This window comes from Epinephelus fuscoguttatus, linkage group LG3 (genome assembly GCF_011397635.1).
Source record: "Epinephelus fuscoguttatus linkage group LG3, E.fuscoguttatus.final_Chr_v1".
Lineage (NCBI taxonomy): Eukaryota > Metazoa > Chordata > Actinopteri > Perciformes > Serranidae > Epinephelus > Epinephelus fuscoguttatus.
The window spans coordinates 8,636,657-8,653,533 of record NC_064754.1 but is presented as its reverse complement, the minus strand read 5'-3'; the positions used below and the strand labels follow the sequence as shown (position 1 = coordinate 8,653,533).

Genomic DNA, 16,877 nt, shown 5'->3' with positions numbered 1-16,877 from the left:
GGTATATTTTCACTTTGCTTTATTTAATGATTTGTTTTTGGTTATCTTGCCAAGCGATGTAAGGAAATACACAAAACAGTCCCTTCACAAGTTGCAGCAGTCAAAAAGTTAATTACAGAACATAATAAAACTTAAAGTCAGAGGGAAGATTAAAAATAGTGTCATCACGACACGGTGGCAGCTGAGTACAGTGGCCACAAAGTATCTGCACAGATGTGACTGGAGGTGCCCTGCTCTAGTTTCCTTTTGAGGAACAATTACTTAATGAACAAAATGTCCTGATTACACACTGCGAGCGTCACGTGTAAGTCGCCGTCGTCCAAAAATGGGATATGGGACATTTTAATTAGCTGCTCAACAAAGAAATGCAACACTGGAACACTGGTGCCGGCAAATAGTTAAAAAAGGTCAGGAAACGTGCCTGATGAAAAAATGTGTAAGGTGTTGAGATAGAGTGTGAGAGAGAAGCAGAGAGTGGGTGAGTGGGAGAGCGAGGGAGGAGGTGGAAGCTGATATGGTGGGAGAGAGGGAGAGAGAGTGAGAATCAACATGGAGGAGGAGGACGGTGCACTTATCTTGCCTCTGGCTTTCTACAGAGATCCAAAAATTGTAACAGAAAACACTGATAATCTATTAATCCTTTTTGCAACACTGCAAAACACAAGCTCCTTGTTCTTTTTTGGCAACTTTGCATTCATGCTTGTAGTAAGCGTTTTGTTTTTTGGGGGTGGGTGAGGTTAATGCAACACTTAGAACTTGTGAAAAGTTGACTGAGTGCCTTTGATTTAGTCAGTGGACAGAGCGGCTGTGGGTGGAAAACGTGACAAATCCAACTGGCAGACTGGTGCATCAAGGTGAATGTTTGAAACACACCAGTGGAGAGAAACCTGAACAGTTTCATGGCTCCCAGAGAAAATGAGAAATACTTTCAATTTGATGAGCATCTTCTGTGAGGCTCAGGGGCGGGGCAAGAGGGGTGTCTAGTGATGGGGTTCTCTTCCTAAAAAGGTATAGTTTTAAACTCAGACCTAACTGACAACCAGGACCCGAGGAAAGCTGCTCAGCTTTGCAGCCAATTTCTATCAGTGGCCACATAAGATATTGCAGCAAAAAAATTGCAGCAAATTAAGAAATTAGAAAGTTTGCTTTTTCTACATCTCGGACGCTTTCAGACCTAGAGTTGTCTTGCGTTGGTCCAGATCAGAGACTTATTTTGTTACATAGTTGTATAACTGCCTAGAGTTGGTTCGTGTTCTCACGGCAGCATTTACAAGCGGACCAGATCAAATGCGCGAGAAAGCTGCTTTTGATTGGTCAGAATTTCCATGTGGGAAAAATCCAGGAAGTAAACAAAACGTTGAAGAAGAGTACACTTGCAAGATAAATGTGACACTTTCTAATGTCACAATGGAGGGACAGCTACGCAGGTTGATTTTAGCGCTGCTCATCGTGGACTATATTGCTGTCATTGTTCATCTTAGTCAAACCATACAGTTTGAAAACGAGGCGCGGCTCCAACTAGAAAACAATGTTTTGATGCATTGGACGTGCTGAATGTGCATATTAAGGCAGTACAGGAGGAGGTGCACATTAATAATCCTCCAGGACTGTAACATGCTCATGTTTAACCCAAACAATGTGTCATGTGACTGCATTTGGTTCAGATCCAGGTCGGAACTCGTTCTCACCACAAACGAACCACACCAGAGTTCGTTTATAACCAGACCTCTTCAAGATGGTCTCAGTGGTGTGCACCCAAGTGCGATTGCTGTGTTCACACCTGCCCAAACCAATCGCACTTAGGGGGCAAACGAACTTGAGTTCAATTGAACCAAACCAAACAGGGCAGGTGTGAAAGCACCTTCAGTAAGAATCGTAATTTCTTGTTATTTAAAGGTCCAGTGTGTAGGATTTAGTGCGATGTAGTGGCATCTAGCAGCGAGGATTGCAGATAGCAAGCACCTGGAACTTCTCCTGGTTAGAATTCCTTCAGCGTTTATTGTCCATTGTCTTATTTTCAGGTGATTATAAACTAAAGAAAACATACTTATATTTCCTTTCTGACAATATATCCCCCTAAATCCTACACACTGGACCTTTAATTCCCAAATTAAAATATGTTTCACTGCTGCCTGATCACGTGGATCTGTTTTTACATAACACTGTTGCCTTGCGTTGTTGTGTCTGTGTGTGTGTCTATGCAGATACACACACACACTCATACACCAGAGGCGCAGTAAAAAGGCTGTATGGTTGCGCTGAGTGCTTGAAACAACAGCAGCATATTATGAACAGGCTAATTATTCCAGGAAACTTCTCTCTAGATGCACGTCCCTCCTGCTTCATTGTGTTTCTCTCCTTTCAATCATGAAGTCATCTCATCATCACGCTCGTATCACTCCGTCCTCTGAGTCGCTGCTCATTTGCTATTTCTCATTACATCTTTATCCTTCTCCTCTCCTCTGTTTTCTGTCCTTCTGTCTTCCCCTCAGGGCACAGTGAATGATCAAACAGGTATTTTCCCACAATCCTTTGTGAAGATCATCAAGCCCCTCCCAGAGAGTGACTCAGAAGGTGAGGGTGGAGACTCCACCTACAGCTGTCTGCACTGCTTCCTGCTCACCCCATCTGGAGTCCAAACCAGGTCTGTTTAGAGGAGTGACCAAGTGTGTGCAGCAATGTATAGCTTTAACCCTGTGTCACATTCAAACACTAAGGCTAACACAAGGTACCTCAGTATACCAAGGTAACCATTCGCTCGCACACACACTGATGGAATGATTGGGAGCAGTGTGGGGTTCAGCATCTTACCCTAGGACACACGGCAATGCGGACTGGAGGAGCTGGGGATTGAACCGCCGATCTTCTCATTAGTGGATGACCACGCTCTACCTCTGAGCCACAGCTGCCTGGTGTTGGGAAGGTTACTTTTGAAATGGAATTGGTTATGGATCACTAGTTACCCCGCTAAAAATGTGATAGGAAGTGTAACTATTTTAATAACTTCTTAAAAGTAATGTAACTTGATTACTTTTGATAACTTGAAATATCCGGAAATAGGCTACAACAAAAGAAAGCATTCCTGCATGGTGAAAAGATGCAAAGCAACAGAATAAATGCTCTACTCTACATATGAGTTTTTTTGAGTTAACCACATGTAATTACAAACATTCTGATCAGTAACTGTAATTAAATGACATATTTTTTTCAGTAGCTGTAACTTACTGTTACATTTATTTTGTAATTTGATTACATTAAACTAGCTACATTTCACTAGTAACTAGTTGCTAGTTACTCCCACACACTAACTGAGTGAGTGTGTGTGTGTGTATGAGAGTGATTACTGATGTGATATGGATGATGGTATGTGGAATTTAAGATGGTTCTCATTCTATCATAAAAATTGTAGAAGAAGTTGCTGAAATTTGACAGTTAGAACCTTTTCCCGCCAAAATTTGCTCATACGTGTGTGTATTTTACACACGGGATAACCCACTAATAACCAGTGGCGTGGCGTGGGGAAAATTTTTGAGGAGGCCAAGAGACAAGACCGCTAATCTATGCACATGCCTGTTATCTAACAGACACTTCAACACACGCACGCTCACGCGCACACACATCAGTTGTGTTTACCGATACACAAGCTCTCTCTCTCTCTCTCTCTCTCTCTCTCTCTCTCTCTCTCTCTCTCTCTCACTCACACTCACACACTCCTCCAAAAAAACTTACTAATCCATGCAACTCCGCTACCCAAATGCATGACCAGTCGCTTCCCCACACATCAGTAACATTACCTGTACTACCTTCATGCACTTACGTAACATCTCCAGACTCCGTCCATCTCTCACCCAACACAACACCCAGGTCCTGGTCCACGCACTTGTCACTTCACGTATCGATTACTGCAGCTCAGTCCTCACTGGTCTCCCCAACAAACTTCTCCATCGTCTCCAATTCATCCAGAACTCTGCCGCCAGAATCATCACCCGTACCAAATCCACCGACCACATCACCCCCATCCTCATCCAGCTCCACTGGCTACCTGTTCATCAGCGAATCCAATATAAAGTCCTTCTCCTCACATTCAAAGCTCTCCATAACCTGGCCCCCCAATACCTGTCAGACCTTCTCCACCCTTACACCCCCACCCGTGCTCTACGCTCCTCCTCAGCTGCTCTTCTGTCTGTCCCTAATTTCAAACTGACCACTATGGGTGGCAGAGCCTTCAGCTGCTCTGCACCCAGACTCTGGAACTCTCTGCCCCCCATATCTGTCAGATTGACTCCACTGGACAATTTAAATCACAGCTTAAAACCCATCTGTTCAGACTTGCCTATCTGGTTTAATTTTCTGTCATGTATTTTATCTATTTTTAATGTTGTATTATTGGTATCTTTGTATGTTTTTATTGTAAGGTGTCCTTGGGTGCTCAGAAAAGCGCCAACAAATAAAATTTATTTTTATTATTATTATTATTATTATTAATACACAGTAAAAATTTGATAATGAATAAAAAAATCATTCATTCATAAACTCAATCAGGGAGATGCTTCAAGTTTTATGTTCACATTATGAAGTATCAATAAGCTGCACACGACTTACAAACCACGATGTATGTGCTTGATAATGTTTATAATGTCAAAAGAGGCTATAAACAACCTCATCTATTCGGGTAACCTGGCCCTGTGGGCGCTGTCCGGGGTGCTTACAGTAAATTTTATGTATGTAAACAACCACAATAAAACAACTACTTCAGTGGACTGACAACACATAGAGCTAAATCCAGGCAAGCAAGGCACAATAAGCAAATAACCACATCAAAAAATGCACACATAGCTACATAGGCTGTTCAATCAACAGTAAAGTCACAGAGAGAGGGAGTGTGCATTTAACTCACCCTATTTGAAGAGGAAGGCCATTCCCTTGTCTTTCTTGGTTGTGAAGTCGTCATTAACTATGTCGTAGAATTTCCCACTGGCCTTAATGGCAGGGTCGATGAATCCTGTAGTGACCCAAGGACTGTTCAGCGAGCATGTATCCTTGTCAAAAAGAAGACAGGGCCAGCAAAATAGCCGCTGAAGGTTAGCGCTACCAGCTAGCCACTCCGTGCAAACGTAATTTTCCTCAGTGAAAGTCCGAGTCCCTTTTTTCCTCTCCGTCCGCAGCTCTAGTTTTGATGTTGGTCTGCCGTCTGATTTAATTTTAAGTTGCTGCTGTAAAGGAAGTTTCGCAATGTTGTTTTTTTAAGAATGACTCCAAATCGCCACCCTCCATGACTGCAGCAAAGTTGCTAACGGTTACCTCCCAGCGTTATTTGATTTCAGTGACGTTGATAATGTGCTATTTGATTGGTGTGAAGCCAAAGGGCTGATTGGTTAATATTTCATTTTTTTTTTTCACCAAGGGGTGCCAACTTGGCCTGGCTTCCCCACAGACAAGACAGTCTACCGGAGTGCAATATAAAGTACAATACTGTGTTTCACCACACATTCATTTAGAGAGGCGCTGTTTCACTCATTGTAAAATACTCAGAGAAGAGATGACAGCAACAGCACAGAAGAATTACCAAAACTGTTAAACAAAGTGTTTTTATTAAAATGACAATTACAGTCTGAAAAAACAGAGGAAGCTTGGCTTCCCTTGGCCTCTGGGAGAAAACGCCACTGCTAATAACAGGTGAAAAACTCCTTTTCCCATTGTCAGCAGACCAGAGCAGTGTCCTCATGGCTCTGCATTGGACAACCATGGTCCCTTTTTTCTGTTTTACCAATGTGTCATCTTTGGTGTCACAAACACACACAAAAAAAACAGGTTAGTAAACAGTGGAAAGCAGCATGGAGGCCAGTGAAAATGTTACAGTGGTTACTTCTTTCTTAATCTTTTACGTAATTAGTCTCCCTTTCAAACGATTCAAAATGCATTGTGCCAGAAAATAGTGCGTCCATGTGGGTGTCATATTTCCATCTCTGCTGATTGAAGCCGATAAATGCTCTGCTGCAGAGTCATTTGACCTGTGAATGAAAGCAGATTGTAGCCTTTCCCTTTAAATACAAAAGCCAGATGTCAGCGGGTGTAAGCAGTTTTTTTTTTGTTTGTTTGTTTGTTTGGTGGGAATGGGACTTCATTTTTTTAAAGGTCAAAAGCTGTTTTGAGTGTCAGCTTTGTGTAATATGTCCTTTGGTAAGCCAATTACAACAGACCCAAATGTTATGCTTAGCTTTTGGGTAACCCTAGTTACAGTGACCCCACTTAAACTTGTATATTATATTGATAGTCGCTTACAGAAGGAGCTGCCACCCCTTTCTTTTTCACTCTTGTCTAAAAGTATTTCTGAGTATTTTATCTCTTAACGGCATTGTTTGCATATGAGGTGTGCTTAGTTTTTTTTACCCTTTCTTTCCTCCCAAACCACTACTCATCTATCCCTGAGAGGGGAGTAAATATCCTCATTGTCTTTTTACTGGTTGCTTGCCATTATCTTCCTGCCACTGTTCGACGGTGACACATTGTTTGACGCCATGGGAATTTCAACAGAAAAAGCTGTAGCTTAAAGTTAGAGATATGGTTCAATGTTTGTCCAAACTGGCACTAAAATGCCTCTAAAAGTTTGAATGTTCTTTAATCCCATAGAAATACCATTCCACATCAGGTCATATTTATGTCCTCAGTAGTTGATGTTTATAAAAGAACAATGCAACTGTGTGAAGATGTTCTTATGAAAGCTTTCTACTTGTGTGCTTGTTGAATTTATTGTTTCATATCTGGTAATTATACCTTTAGGAGTGAACGTTTCAAGCTTTGAAATAGCAGCCAGTCTAATTTTATAAGCTGATTGTGTGTTCCTTTTCACAGAGATGTGTGTGTACAAGAGGACCTCACTATCCAGCCGACGTACAAGGACCTACTGTCTCGTATGAGGTACCGAATTCTACATCCTTTTGTATTTTGCTTTTGTTGTTTGTGTAGCACCTGGGCTGTTTTTAGGTAGAAACAAAGGATTTGATGGACATTTAAAAGTGTGTGTTTAATGTCATGTTTTTATTTCATTTACACCCATGTGTGAAACGGTGATTGAGAGAAACGTGAGGATCAATTTTGTGGGTGTTAAGAGCCGGCTGTTGTTTAACTGTAGAGGGGAAAATGATTGTACACAACCTCACACCTGCCAGTGAATTACAGCAGCTTCCAAAGAATGTGATAATGGAACATTAAACTGACATATTCGATGAGAGTCTGATGTGGAGGCAGTGAAGCGTGTGACGATCACACTGTTTTCGCATGAAAATCTTCAAATTTTCATCATAATCACATTCACAATCTTTTATAAGGCTTTTCCCAGCTGGCCAACTCATACCACGACTTTCTTACCAGAATTACATCAGTGGAAAAGTATTTGATTGCTGCCTTGCTTTGTAAAGCATTTATGAAGTGCATTTTATTAAAGCAGAGCAGATGTCATGAGCAGGGCTTGAAATACTTTTTTTTTGTACATGTAATTTTAAATTAGATGCACCACATTTTGGTTTTACTGTCACCAAAATTTGCTTTACTGAATTTTTTGGTGTATTTGTCCTTTTTTATCAGAGCAGCCAGAGCCGGATCTGACCAAAAGTACAATAATGTACATTAAAACTACTCCAAACTTTGGTCATAGGAACATTTTGCACAGCTTCTCATGTGGAAACCTTTTTTAAAAAGTTAGATTAAGACTTAATTGATGACTTCTTTTCTTGTTTAAATAGATAAATATTACTTACTGAATATTGACCTCTACCTCTACACTTAAGCTATACCAACTACATGTTTACAACAGCTTTAATGTTGTTTGTAAATAGGAATGAAACTAAAACTGACACTGGGAGTCGTTGAAAAAAATCATGATTTAAAAAAAGAAAAAAAGAAGTTATTGAAAGAAATCTTTTTAATTTTTTTTTTTTAAAAAAAAAAAGAAAAACACATTAAAAATTAACAATATAAAAAAGTTGTGCCACATGAGACAAACTCAGTATAATTTTTTACTTATAATTTTTATTGGCAATAACATAGACAAGCGTGACGCCCCTCCCACTGTCTTAGAGGATGTTCCAGCTGACCTCATCAGGTAGCTGGCTGACATGAGGGGAGGCTCGTTGCCTTGATTAAGCTCATCTGGGCCTTCCAGGCTGTTAAAGCTGCTTCATGTTTTCACTCGTGCTCTCACTTCTTTCAGCAGACGTCCACCCTGCATCATTGCTTTGTGGTTTGGCACCTTCAACACCTCCACAACACACCTGACAAACATTAATGCATGGCTTTCATTACTGACTTTGCTGATCTACACACTGCATTGGTTATTTAAGTTAAAGGGACATTGTGTAACATTTTCAGTTGTTTATTGGCAAATACTTTCTTGGCGACAAGGATTCCGTCTCCCGTGATGCTGCATAATACATGATCCTGCATTATGCTCAAAGAGTGGGACTTTGTTATGTGGCAGTAGTGCCGCTGGCCACTAACAGCTGTTAGTGGCGCAGTAATGCGAGGAGAGGGATGAGGTGTGTGAGGTTGAGCCACTTGTCAGTTGTCAAAGGACAAGACGTGATTGGTTTGTTTCAATTTACGTCCGCCCCAACAGTCCTACGTTGTAAACACAGCCAGCATGGTGAGGAGGGGGTTTGTCAACTTGCGTCGCGTGTGTCTGTGTAGGAGCCTGAATGAATACTCCATGTAGTATCAGATGACATGGTTTCATCAGTGTTGTCATAGCTTTTTGGTACACAGCGACTACAGTTGTTGCAATACGTGTTTGAAACAGTGAGGCGCTAGAGTGCGCCATCTGTTTGAATACAACATATGATTTCAGCGTTAGATGGGAGAAATTCCTACACACTGTGGCTTTAATCTTAGTTGAATAAATTGTACTTGTTTTAACTAAATCCTTTATGTGGACTCCCAGCTTGTCACATTCACTGAGCCAGTATGTGACACAAGTCAGCGTGAGAGTATTGACAAAACATCAGCAGTTAAATGGAAGGCTGGAAGATGAGCTATGCATCCTCCTATTGCCAGCATAGGGTGAAACCGAGTAAGAAGACAGAACGTTGGGCGCACCACACTGCCTTTTTTGTTGAAGTCTGTCAACTATCAAACTTAAAACTAACTTCACTGTAGTGTGGCAGCTGAGGCTGGCTTGACTGCTGTGTTTTACGATGCTGCTTTTGTGCTGTTGCTCTGCTCTCTCTCGTGTGTCTGTGCACACAATGTTACCAGTTATAAATGTTTTTTTTCACTCATGAGATAATAGATGTGTGGTGTGCATAGATTGAAAAGTGGTAATTGCAAGTCTACTTACTTACAATGCATAAGTTGGCAGCTTACCATGTTACGTGCACCAGTGCATGCAGAGCTCAGAATTACATGCACAGCTGAAATTTTACATGCTCTACAGTGCATATGCACGTGTCATTTTGACTCCTGCATATTGAATGTTTCTCTCAGAGATGTACTGATGAACCTGTGTGATTGCTGACCTTTGTGACCACACTTTCTCCATTTCAGTCCCTCAGTACTTTTTGCATGTTAATTCCAGAACAAACAAGGTTGAGTAAAAGTCCATTAATCCACCGGCCCGCCCTGAGGGGCAGCATATTTAACTGCTCTGCACCGCAAACCTGCAAATTGCCAGTTGCCCATCATCGCCACATGTCAAATTACTTCCCGCAGGGACCGCTGACTGCCCCCCCTCCCCTCCCACAGCACCACCATCACCGGATGCATATGCTCATTACACTATCATATCTGTTCTTCTCTGTCTTTTTCTCTTTCATTCTCCCTCTCCCTCTATCTCTCATTATCTGGTAATTTAGATAGGTGAGCGCTACGATGATTAGCCCTCCCCATTCATAATCAGTTCATTTCTTCCGCTTATCTGCTCATTATTGTTTTTCTGTGTTCAGGCCTATTGTGCCCTGGAGAAGGATGGATGAGACCCTGGTCTTGAGTTTTAATATGGCTTGGCACTGATAAAGGGAGGGGGAGAATGAAGAGAGTGAGGGGAGGAGAGGGTGGTGGTGGAGGTATGGTGAGATAGTAAAGAGGAAAAGAGAAGAGGAAGAATTTCATTGTGATTAACAAGAAAGAGGAAGAATTAAAGAAACATTAAGGAAAGACTGTGGCAACTGAACATGTTGCTAAACTCCTGACTAATGAAATAAAATAAAATAAAATATAATAACTTACCTCAGGTACAAATTAGTCTAAAATGGAATACAACCAGTGAATTTAATAAGCTGTCACATCACATTAACTTGTGATTATTGCCGATTTTGTTTGTTGTGTGATTTTAAGATTGCAGGATTATCATCAACATGTTCTAACACGTTTCATCACACTCACACTACCAGTGTTATATCAGCTGATTCAAGCAGAGAGAGACTACAGCAATGCTGCTGCTGCTGATACTACCCACACCACGATACTATTCTTATATGTGAGTGTGTATAGTGTGTAATTTACATCGTGATCGTAATACTACTGAAAGAGAGAGAGCGTATTAATTTATATATTTACAGACTCAGATTGGGAATGTGTGTCCTTTAAAGACAAAATGCCACTTATCTTTTCATTGCTGGTGGCAGGAAGTGACTTTGAATGTCTCTTTGCATGTCCTTCATTAGATATAATACTCCATCATGTTGTGCCTCCAGGAATCCTGTACAAAGCCTCATACACGGTGTCTCTCTTTTTAATTCCTGGACAGCACCATTACTGCCCATGCAAAGAGAAGTGAATATAGCGAAGGTGGTAACTTCCTATCTGCACTTATTACCCATTTCCTTTGGTGCAGCGCATGTTTTTTCTTGGTGATAATTCCCACAGCAAAAATTTAATTAAACTGTAATATATCAACAAAAGCCATGTGGGGGCAGTCATTTCCTTCACTGGAACAATGGTGCAGGGTTTTCTTGTAATGTCTTCATTAAAAAAAACATAATTGCTTTTAACATTAAAGTAAACAACCACTTAATATGAACGAAACCTATAAAAGCATATTTATTCTCATAGTCTGAATAAGAATCCCCACAGAAGAATGATAAAGTAATAATAATAAAATACAAATCCTAATAAAAGAAACAGAAATAGAAAAGGAAAAAAAGGAACACAGCGCTTCACCTCTCTGTATGTCCTGGGTCGTGTATCTTTCATCGCCCTGAGACAGCTGAATGAGCTTCTGAAAATACACAAATACAATATGTTCAAAGTTGATAGGGGTTTTTTTGGTTCGAACATTCGCAAACCTCCATCTTAAAGCTACTCTTACCTTTCTTGCATTTCACACAGCACTGAGAAAAAATTTGAACTTCCACAACTCCCGCCTCCCTCCAAAGTCCCATCCCTCTCCTCCTGCAACTCCACCTCCCTCCAACGGCCTACTCCCCCTCCTCCATTACGTCCTCATTACGCCTATGATAGACGTAGGCGTTGGCAAGGTAACGTTAGATAGACGGAAGAGGAGAGCGAGTGTAACGTTACAGCCAAGACAGTCAAATTCAACCCCGGAGTTTTAAAACTCAACCGGAGTCAGTGACGACTGATGAGTTTTAGAATAAGGTTACAGTGCTAACGTTAGATAGTAGCGCTAACGTTACTACTAAGTGGAAACGCACAGGGAAGATAATGTTCATGTTCTACAGTAGGCTAACGTTAGCCATTAGCAACTGGATGCTGTGTTGTCATATATAACGTTATAGGTTATATTAGAAGCAAACTAAACATAACGTTACCTGTCCTGCACAGTCAAACGCAACCCCAGAGTTTTGAAACTTATCCGAGGTCAGTGACTGATGAGTTTCATAATATAACGTAAACACTAACGTTAGATAGTACTCGTGACTGGCAACAAACAAGGAAGATAGAGACTCAGGTTACATTAGGCTACAGTAGGCTAACCGTTAACAACTGGATGCTGTGTTGTCATATATAATGTTATAGCCTATGTTACATTAGAGGTAAACTAACGCAAGATTACAGTCAGTTTCGTCAGTCAGAGGCCTCCACGTGAGGAAGACAGACAGGACACTCGGCCAATCATGGTCGGAGTTTTCTTAGAACCATATGAGAATGGTATAATTATAAGTTTTTATTTCTGGTGGAATTCACTTACATTTTAGTGTGCCATCAGCTTATTAATAGCATTTTAACCTAAACAAAGAAAAGTGCAAAATTTCCAAAAAGGTAAGTGTCGCTTTAAATGAGCATGAGGTGTTTTTCAAAGTACAGAGGTTATTGCTGCTTGTGTCCTGCTGTCTGTATTTCTGTATGTGTGTTTGTAAAGATATTTAAATATGCTGAAAGCTACATTTTAACTGAACTCTCAGGCTTTAGTATATCTAACTAAGGCAGCAACCTTTGGAGCTAAAAAAATTAAGCCAATGCCTAAGTGCCAAAAACTGCAGTTCCTCTCGTGGCCACTTGAGGCTGGCTCCAAAAGCGAGTCAATCCCCATAGACCCCCATGTTAAAACACCCTCTTGGTCACTTCTTCAGAAATGCAAGATGGAAAATGCCAAACTCAAACAGGAGTCCACAAACCAATGTGTGAAGTCATGATGGCTACATCTATTATTTTTGTACTATGATCTAACATGTCATGAAGTCATGAAGAAACTTAAGTCTAATTTATTTACAACATGTTATGATTAGTACAACAGATGGTTGTTTATTGAAGCTACAACTAGCAACTTTAACCTCCTCTTCTTTGCTATTTGGAGATATTTTCAGAATTCCTCAATCTCGGGAAGATTGTTTTGGTTTAAACCCCTGTGAAGTGTTATACACAAATGAGTAAAAGTAAAAAGGGAAATATGTCTGGGGTTTTAAAACGTCTGAAGTCCTTCTCTTCCTGTCCTTGTCTCTCTTCAGAAACGTCTTCAAAGTGGACGACATCGCCTTGAACTACCGCGACCCCGAGGGCGACCTCATCCGCATCCTCGACGATGACGACGTCCAGCTGATGATCAGGGAGGGCAGAGGTCAGCAGGGGAAAGTCAAGCGACCTGTCAATCAGTTTCCGTGGGAGCTGCACGTGACCTTGGCCTCTGACCTTTCTGTTTACAGCACTGAGGCCTGAGAGAGTGAAGGTCACGGGAAGCGGAGGAGATATTTAGTATTCTTATATCAGAACAATGAACTTGACCAAGTGAATATTGTTGCTGATACAGCCTGCGTGTGGTTTGTCTTTTCTCTTCATTCAAAGCCTCATTCATGTCACAAATATTGTTGCTGTTCAAGTTTATGGCTGATACATTTCACTTAGTAATAAACTAATTTAATAAGTTTTATGTTTTGCATGCATTGATTTTTTTCTTTTTGTTGGAAGTTGTTGCTGTCAGTCGCTGTACACTGGAGAAGTATAGCCGTGCACTGTCATGGTCCTGGCCGTGTCACTAGTTTCCCTGTGTTTTTCCTTGTCCTCTGTTTCCCCTCCCCCCATCTGTCTCTGATTCAACTCACCTGCTCCCTGCTGCTCACCTGAGAACCATCCAGTAATCAACCCTGCAGTATAAAGCACCAGCTCTTCTTCTTCAATTCTCACAAGATTGTTGTGTCTGCTGCTGTGGTACAGTCATGCTTCAGGCCTCTGTTGAATTGGAAATTCAACTTAGACTTTTGCTTGTGTTTTTCTTGTGGATACGTACCCTGTGTTTTCCTCTGTCATTGGATCACCACCTTCCTTCTTACCTGTCTGCCAAACCCTGCCATCAGCTTCCGTCCCCTGGATTCTCCCCTACAGCCACATTCATTATCCTGGCAATAAAACCCAGGATAAATTTTTTACCACTCTCTTTCTGAGTCTGTGTTCTGCGTTTGGGTTCACCTTGTTGTCTGTAACATACACAGCTTTGTATGCAGTGACTACGCTTACATGCACACCAATATTTCAGCATTATTCTGAATACATTCTGAATTTGATATGGGTCATGTAAACAATGTATTCTGTTTGAATATTCCAAATAAGGCATTTTCCGATTAATACGTGAAATATGCTGACATTTGGGTTTTAGGAGAATTCTTTGGACATGTATGCAGCTAATTTGGAACATTTGTGTCAGTCTGGGTTTTCACTGCAGTTTACCACACACTGTCTGTTTTTGTGTATGTTGCGTGTTATGAATGTGTTGTACACAAACCAACAGTTTTCACGGCTGTGGGTGGAGACGTGGCCAAAAGAAAAGCCCACAGAGTAGCACACCTACTTTAAAACATTATGACAGACTTGGATACAAACAGGATTTTGGATATGAGCAAATTTCGCAGTACTGACTTTTCAAGAGGGTGATTGAAGGAATGAAAGAGAGCCCACCAGTTCACCACTGCTGGAAACCTCCAGCTCCCACTGTTCCACTTATCCATATTTTGATGTGATAAACATCATGTTAAGACACCTTAATCTGAGTATGTATGGCTGCATGTAAACTGGAATATTACAGGAACATTCCTTTCATTAGCCACGTAAACAGCTTAGAATTATTTTCAGGTTAAGGGCAAAAACTGGTATATTTTACGCTTTTAAATGTAATCACAGACAGTCTTAGCCTGGGAGCCTCAACTCAGGGAGATAAACCCCATTTCCAGATCTCACAGTGTGGAAAAAGTGGAAAAAGAGCAAAAACAGGAGTACCTGAGGTGAACCTGAGGAACTTGTGCTGTCACTCTAGATCTTTGGGGTAAATACTTATCTTTTAACCACTTTCCTGACAGATCCTCAAACTATTCTCCACTTTATTTGAAGCATCCCACCAGCATCTTCTCTTTTTTGGTTAAAGCTAACATCACGTTTTAACAAAACTGTCAAGCTGCTTCTTGCCAGCTCATTCTGTACACCTTTCACGACACAAACAGGATTCCAAATATGAGTTTTCAAAAAAATAAAATAAAAACACTGAGAACTATTCAACCTTGTCAACAGGCTACAGATATTTCGTGTTAATTTGCTGCTACATTGGAAACATTAAAAACGGGCGCTTTTAGTGGTCATGAAAAAGTGTGTTAAGTTTTCATATGTGTTCATTTGTGTGTTTCAAATAGCACGACTGTACCCTCCACGGCTCCGTCCTGCTCACACCCTGCATTCTCATTTTATCCATGTGTCTGCATTTCATTCACACTCGCCTCAGGAAATTCAGAAACGATATTGCCTTTGCTGGCAGGACAGTTTTTCCTCATCTTTAATGCAGAGTTATTCCACTCATATTCCTTTTTAACAACCTCTCCCAGGCACTGTGGAAGTTATGCATCTTTAAAAGTTGCTTATTGCACTAGGGGCGACTGATACTGGCCCATACTTAAGTGTAAACACCTTTATTCTATTGAGCATTCAGGTGTGCATTTTGTTGTTTTTCTAGGAGTAAGCATTATCGGAAAAATGACAAATCCAGAAGATGAATATGCGTGTTGATTCAGTGATGGACTGGAGTTGACAGCAAATTTACATATTTTTATGCTTTTCATACCAACAACTTTTTGTTTGAGACATTTTATTGTCAGTTTGGAGAGAAATCCAACTTCCAAAGCAACACTTGTTTTGGAACAGCACGGCCTATTCTCTATCTTAAAATACAGCAGGGATCCCTGGACACATGTTGGTGTAAATGGTGTTTTTTCAGGTGTTAATGGGTTTTTTGTTGATGGCGTGCTGACAGGGATGCACATCACTAAAATTCACTCTTACCCAATTGTTATGTTTATATACTTTGTGCAAAAAGTGTTGAGATTGTACTGATGTTTGTGGGCATTAGAAACAGAAGAAGCAAACCCTGAGATAAGCACCATACACTACACACACTCATGTAAGGCACACAAGTGAACGCACACTTTGATTTATCAGAGTGTAAGTTGAAGTCCAGGGGGAATTAAATGGACAAAAGGGGACATGTCCTTGTTAAACCAGTTTGTTCGTATTGCTTATGACTTTATGTACACATTACTCTGTTTCCAATTACATCTATTGCCTTTTTCATCTCTGAAGAGCGAGTGACATTCCCCTGTTCCCAGTGATCCACAAGCACAGTGACTTTGGTTTAACCTTGGCAGAGCTGGAGTAAAACAAGAACTGTACTTTGTGATGCCACTCAGAAGGCAGCCAATCACTTATTACTGCATGTGTTAATGCTTTTGCTGCATGAGGCTTTGTGATCGCTTTCAGTCACTGCGTTGTTTTTGTTGTGCTAAAAGGAAGAGCCCATCACCGCCACCGTGGAGCTAACCTGTTGTCACATTTTCCACTTACATTTAGCTGATGCTGTCATCCATGGCAACTTAGCACTGAGTGAGGATGCGAGGCCTCAGGTCCTGTTCAAGGACACGGCGTACTGATGGGTAATGTGGAGGATTGGAGCTGTCACTATGGGGTTTCTCTGGAGTCAAAAACAATCTCTTTGTTTGGGTCAAGCCTATAAGGATTAGGATTGATGTTATTTATTGAAACATAATTAGTGTAACTGTTATTATTAATTTTAAGTGGAGCTGTGATTGGAAATGTTCTTCATACTCTGCCACCGAGAAATGTCAGTTGAGTTTGGCAATGTTTACATGGTCACATCACAAGCAAAAGTTATTGCTGCAAAACATCAATGCAAAGGTCAGACCTCACTATGTTGTTGTCATCTTTTTGATTCATTCTTTAGATTCTCAGTCATCCAGGTCATGTTATCTTAACTGCTATCTCGTAGGCAACTGGACTTGCTTGAGTTTCTTGAAGACGTTTCACCTCTCATCCAAGAGGTTTCTTCAGTCCATCTTTTGGTGCAATTATCCGTCACAAGAATCGTTCAACAATTTGGAAAATATCCTTCTTGTCAGGAGTTACCACTAATGTCCATACGGTAAGCGAGTTTTTTT

At 40.8% G+C, this 16,877-nt stretch overlaps 1 protein-coding gene across 1 annotated transcript in view; it reads left to right on the top strand.

Moving 5' to 3' along the window:
- The window catches only part of ncf4 (neutrophil cytosolic factor 4), a 51,878-nt gene extending 38,562 nt beyond the window's left edge, over positions 1–13,316 (top strand). The window contains exons 8-10 of the mRNA XM_049568948.1: positions 2,493–2,644; positions 6,853–6,918; positions 12,900–13,316. Coding sequence (XP_049424905.1) covers positions 2,493–2,644; positions 6,853–6,918; positions 12,900–13,107 — 426 coding nt within the window. The 3' untranslated portion in view covers positions 13,108–13,316. The remainder of the gene's footprint in view (positions 1–2,492; positions 2,645–6,852; positions 6,919–12,899) is intronic.
- The last annotated feature ends 3,561 nt before the right edge of the window (positions 13,317–16,877 follow it).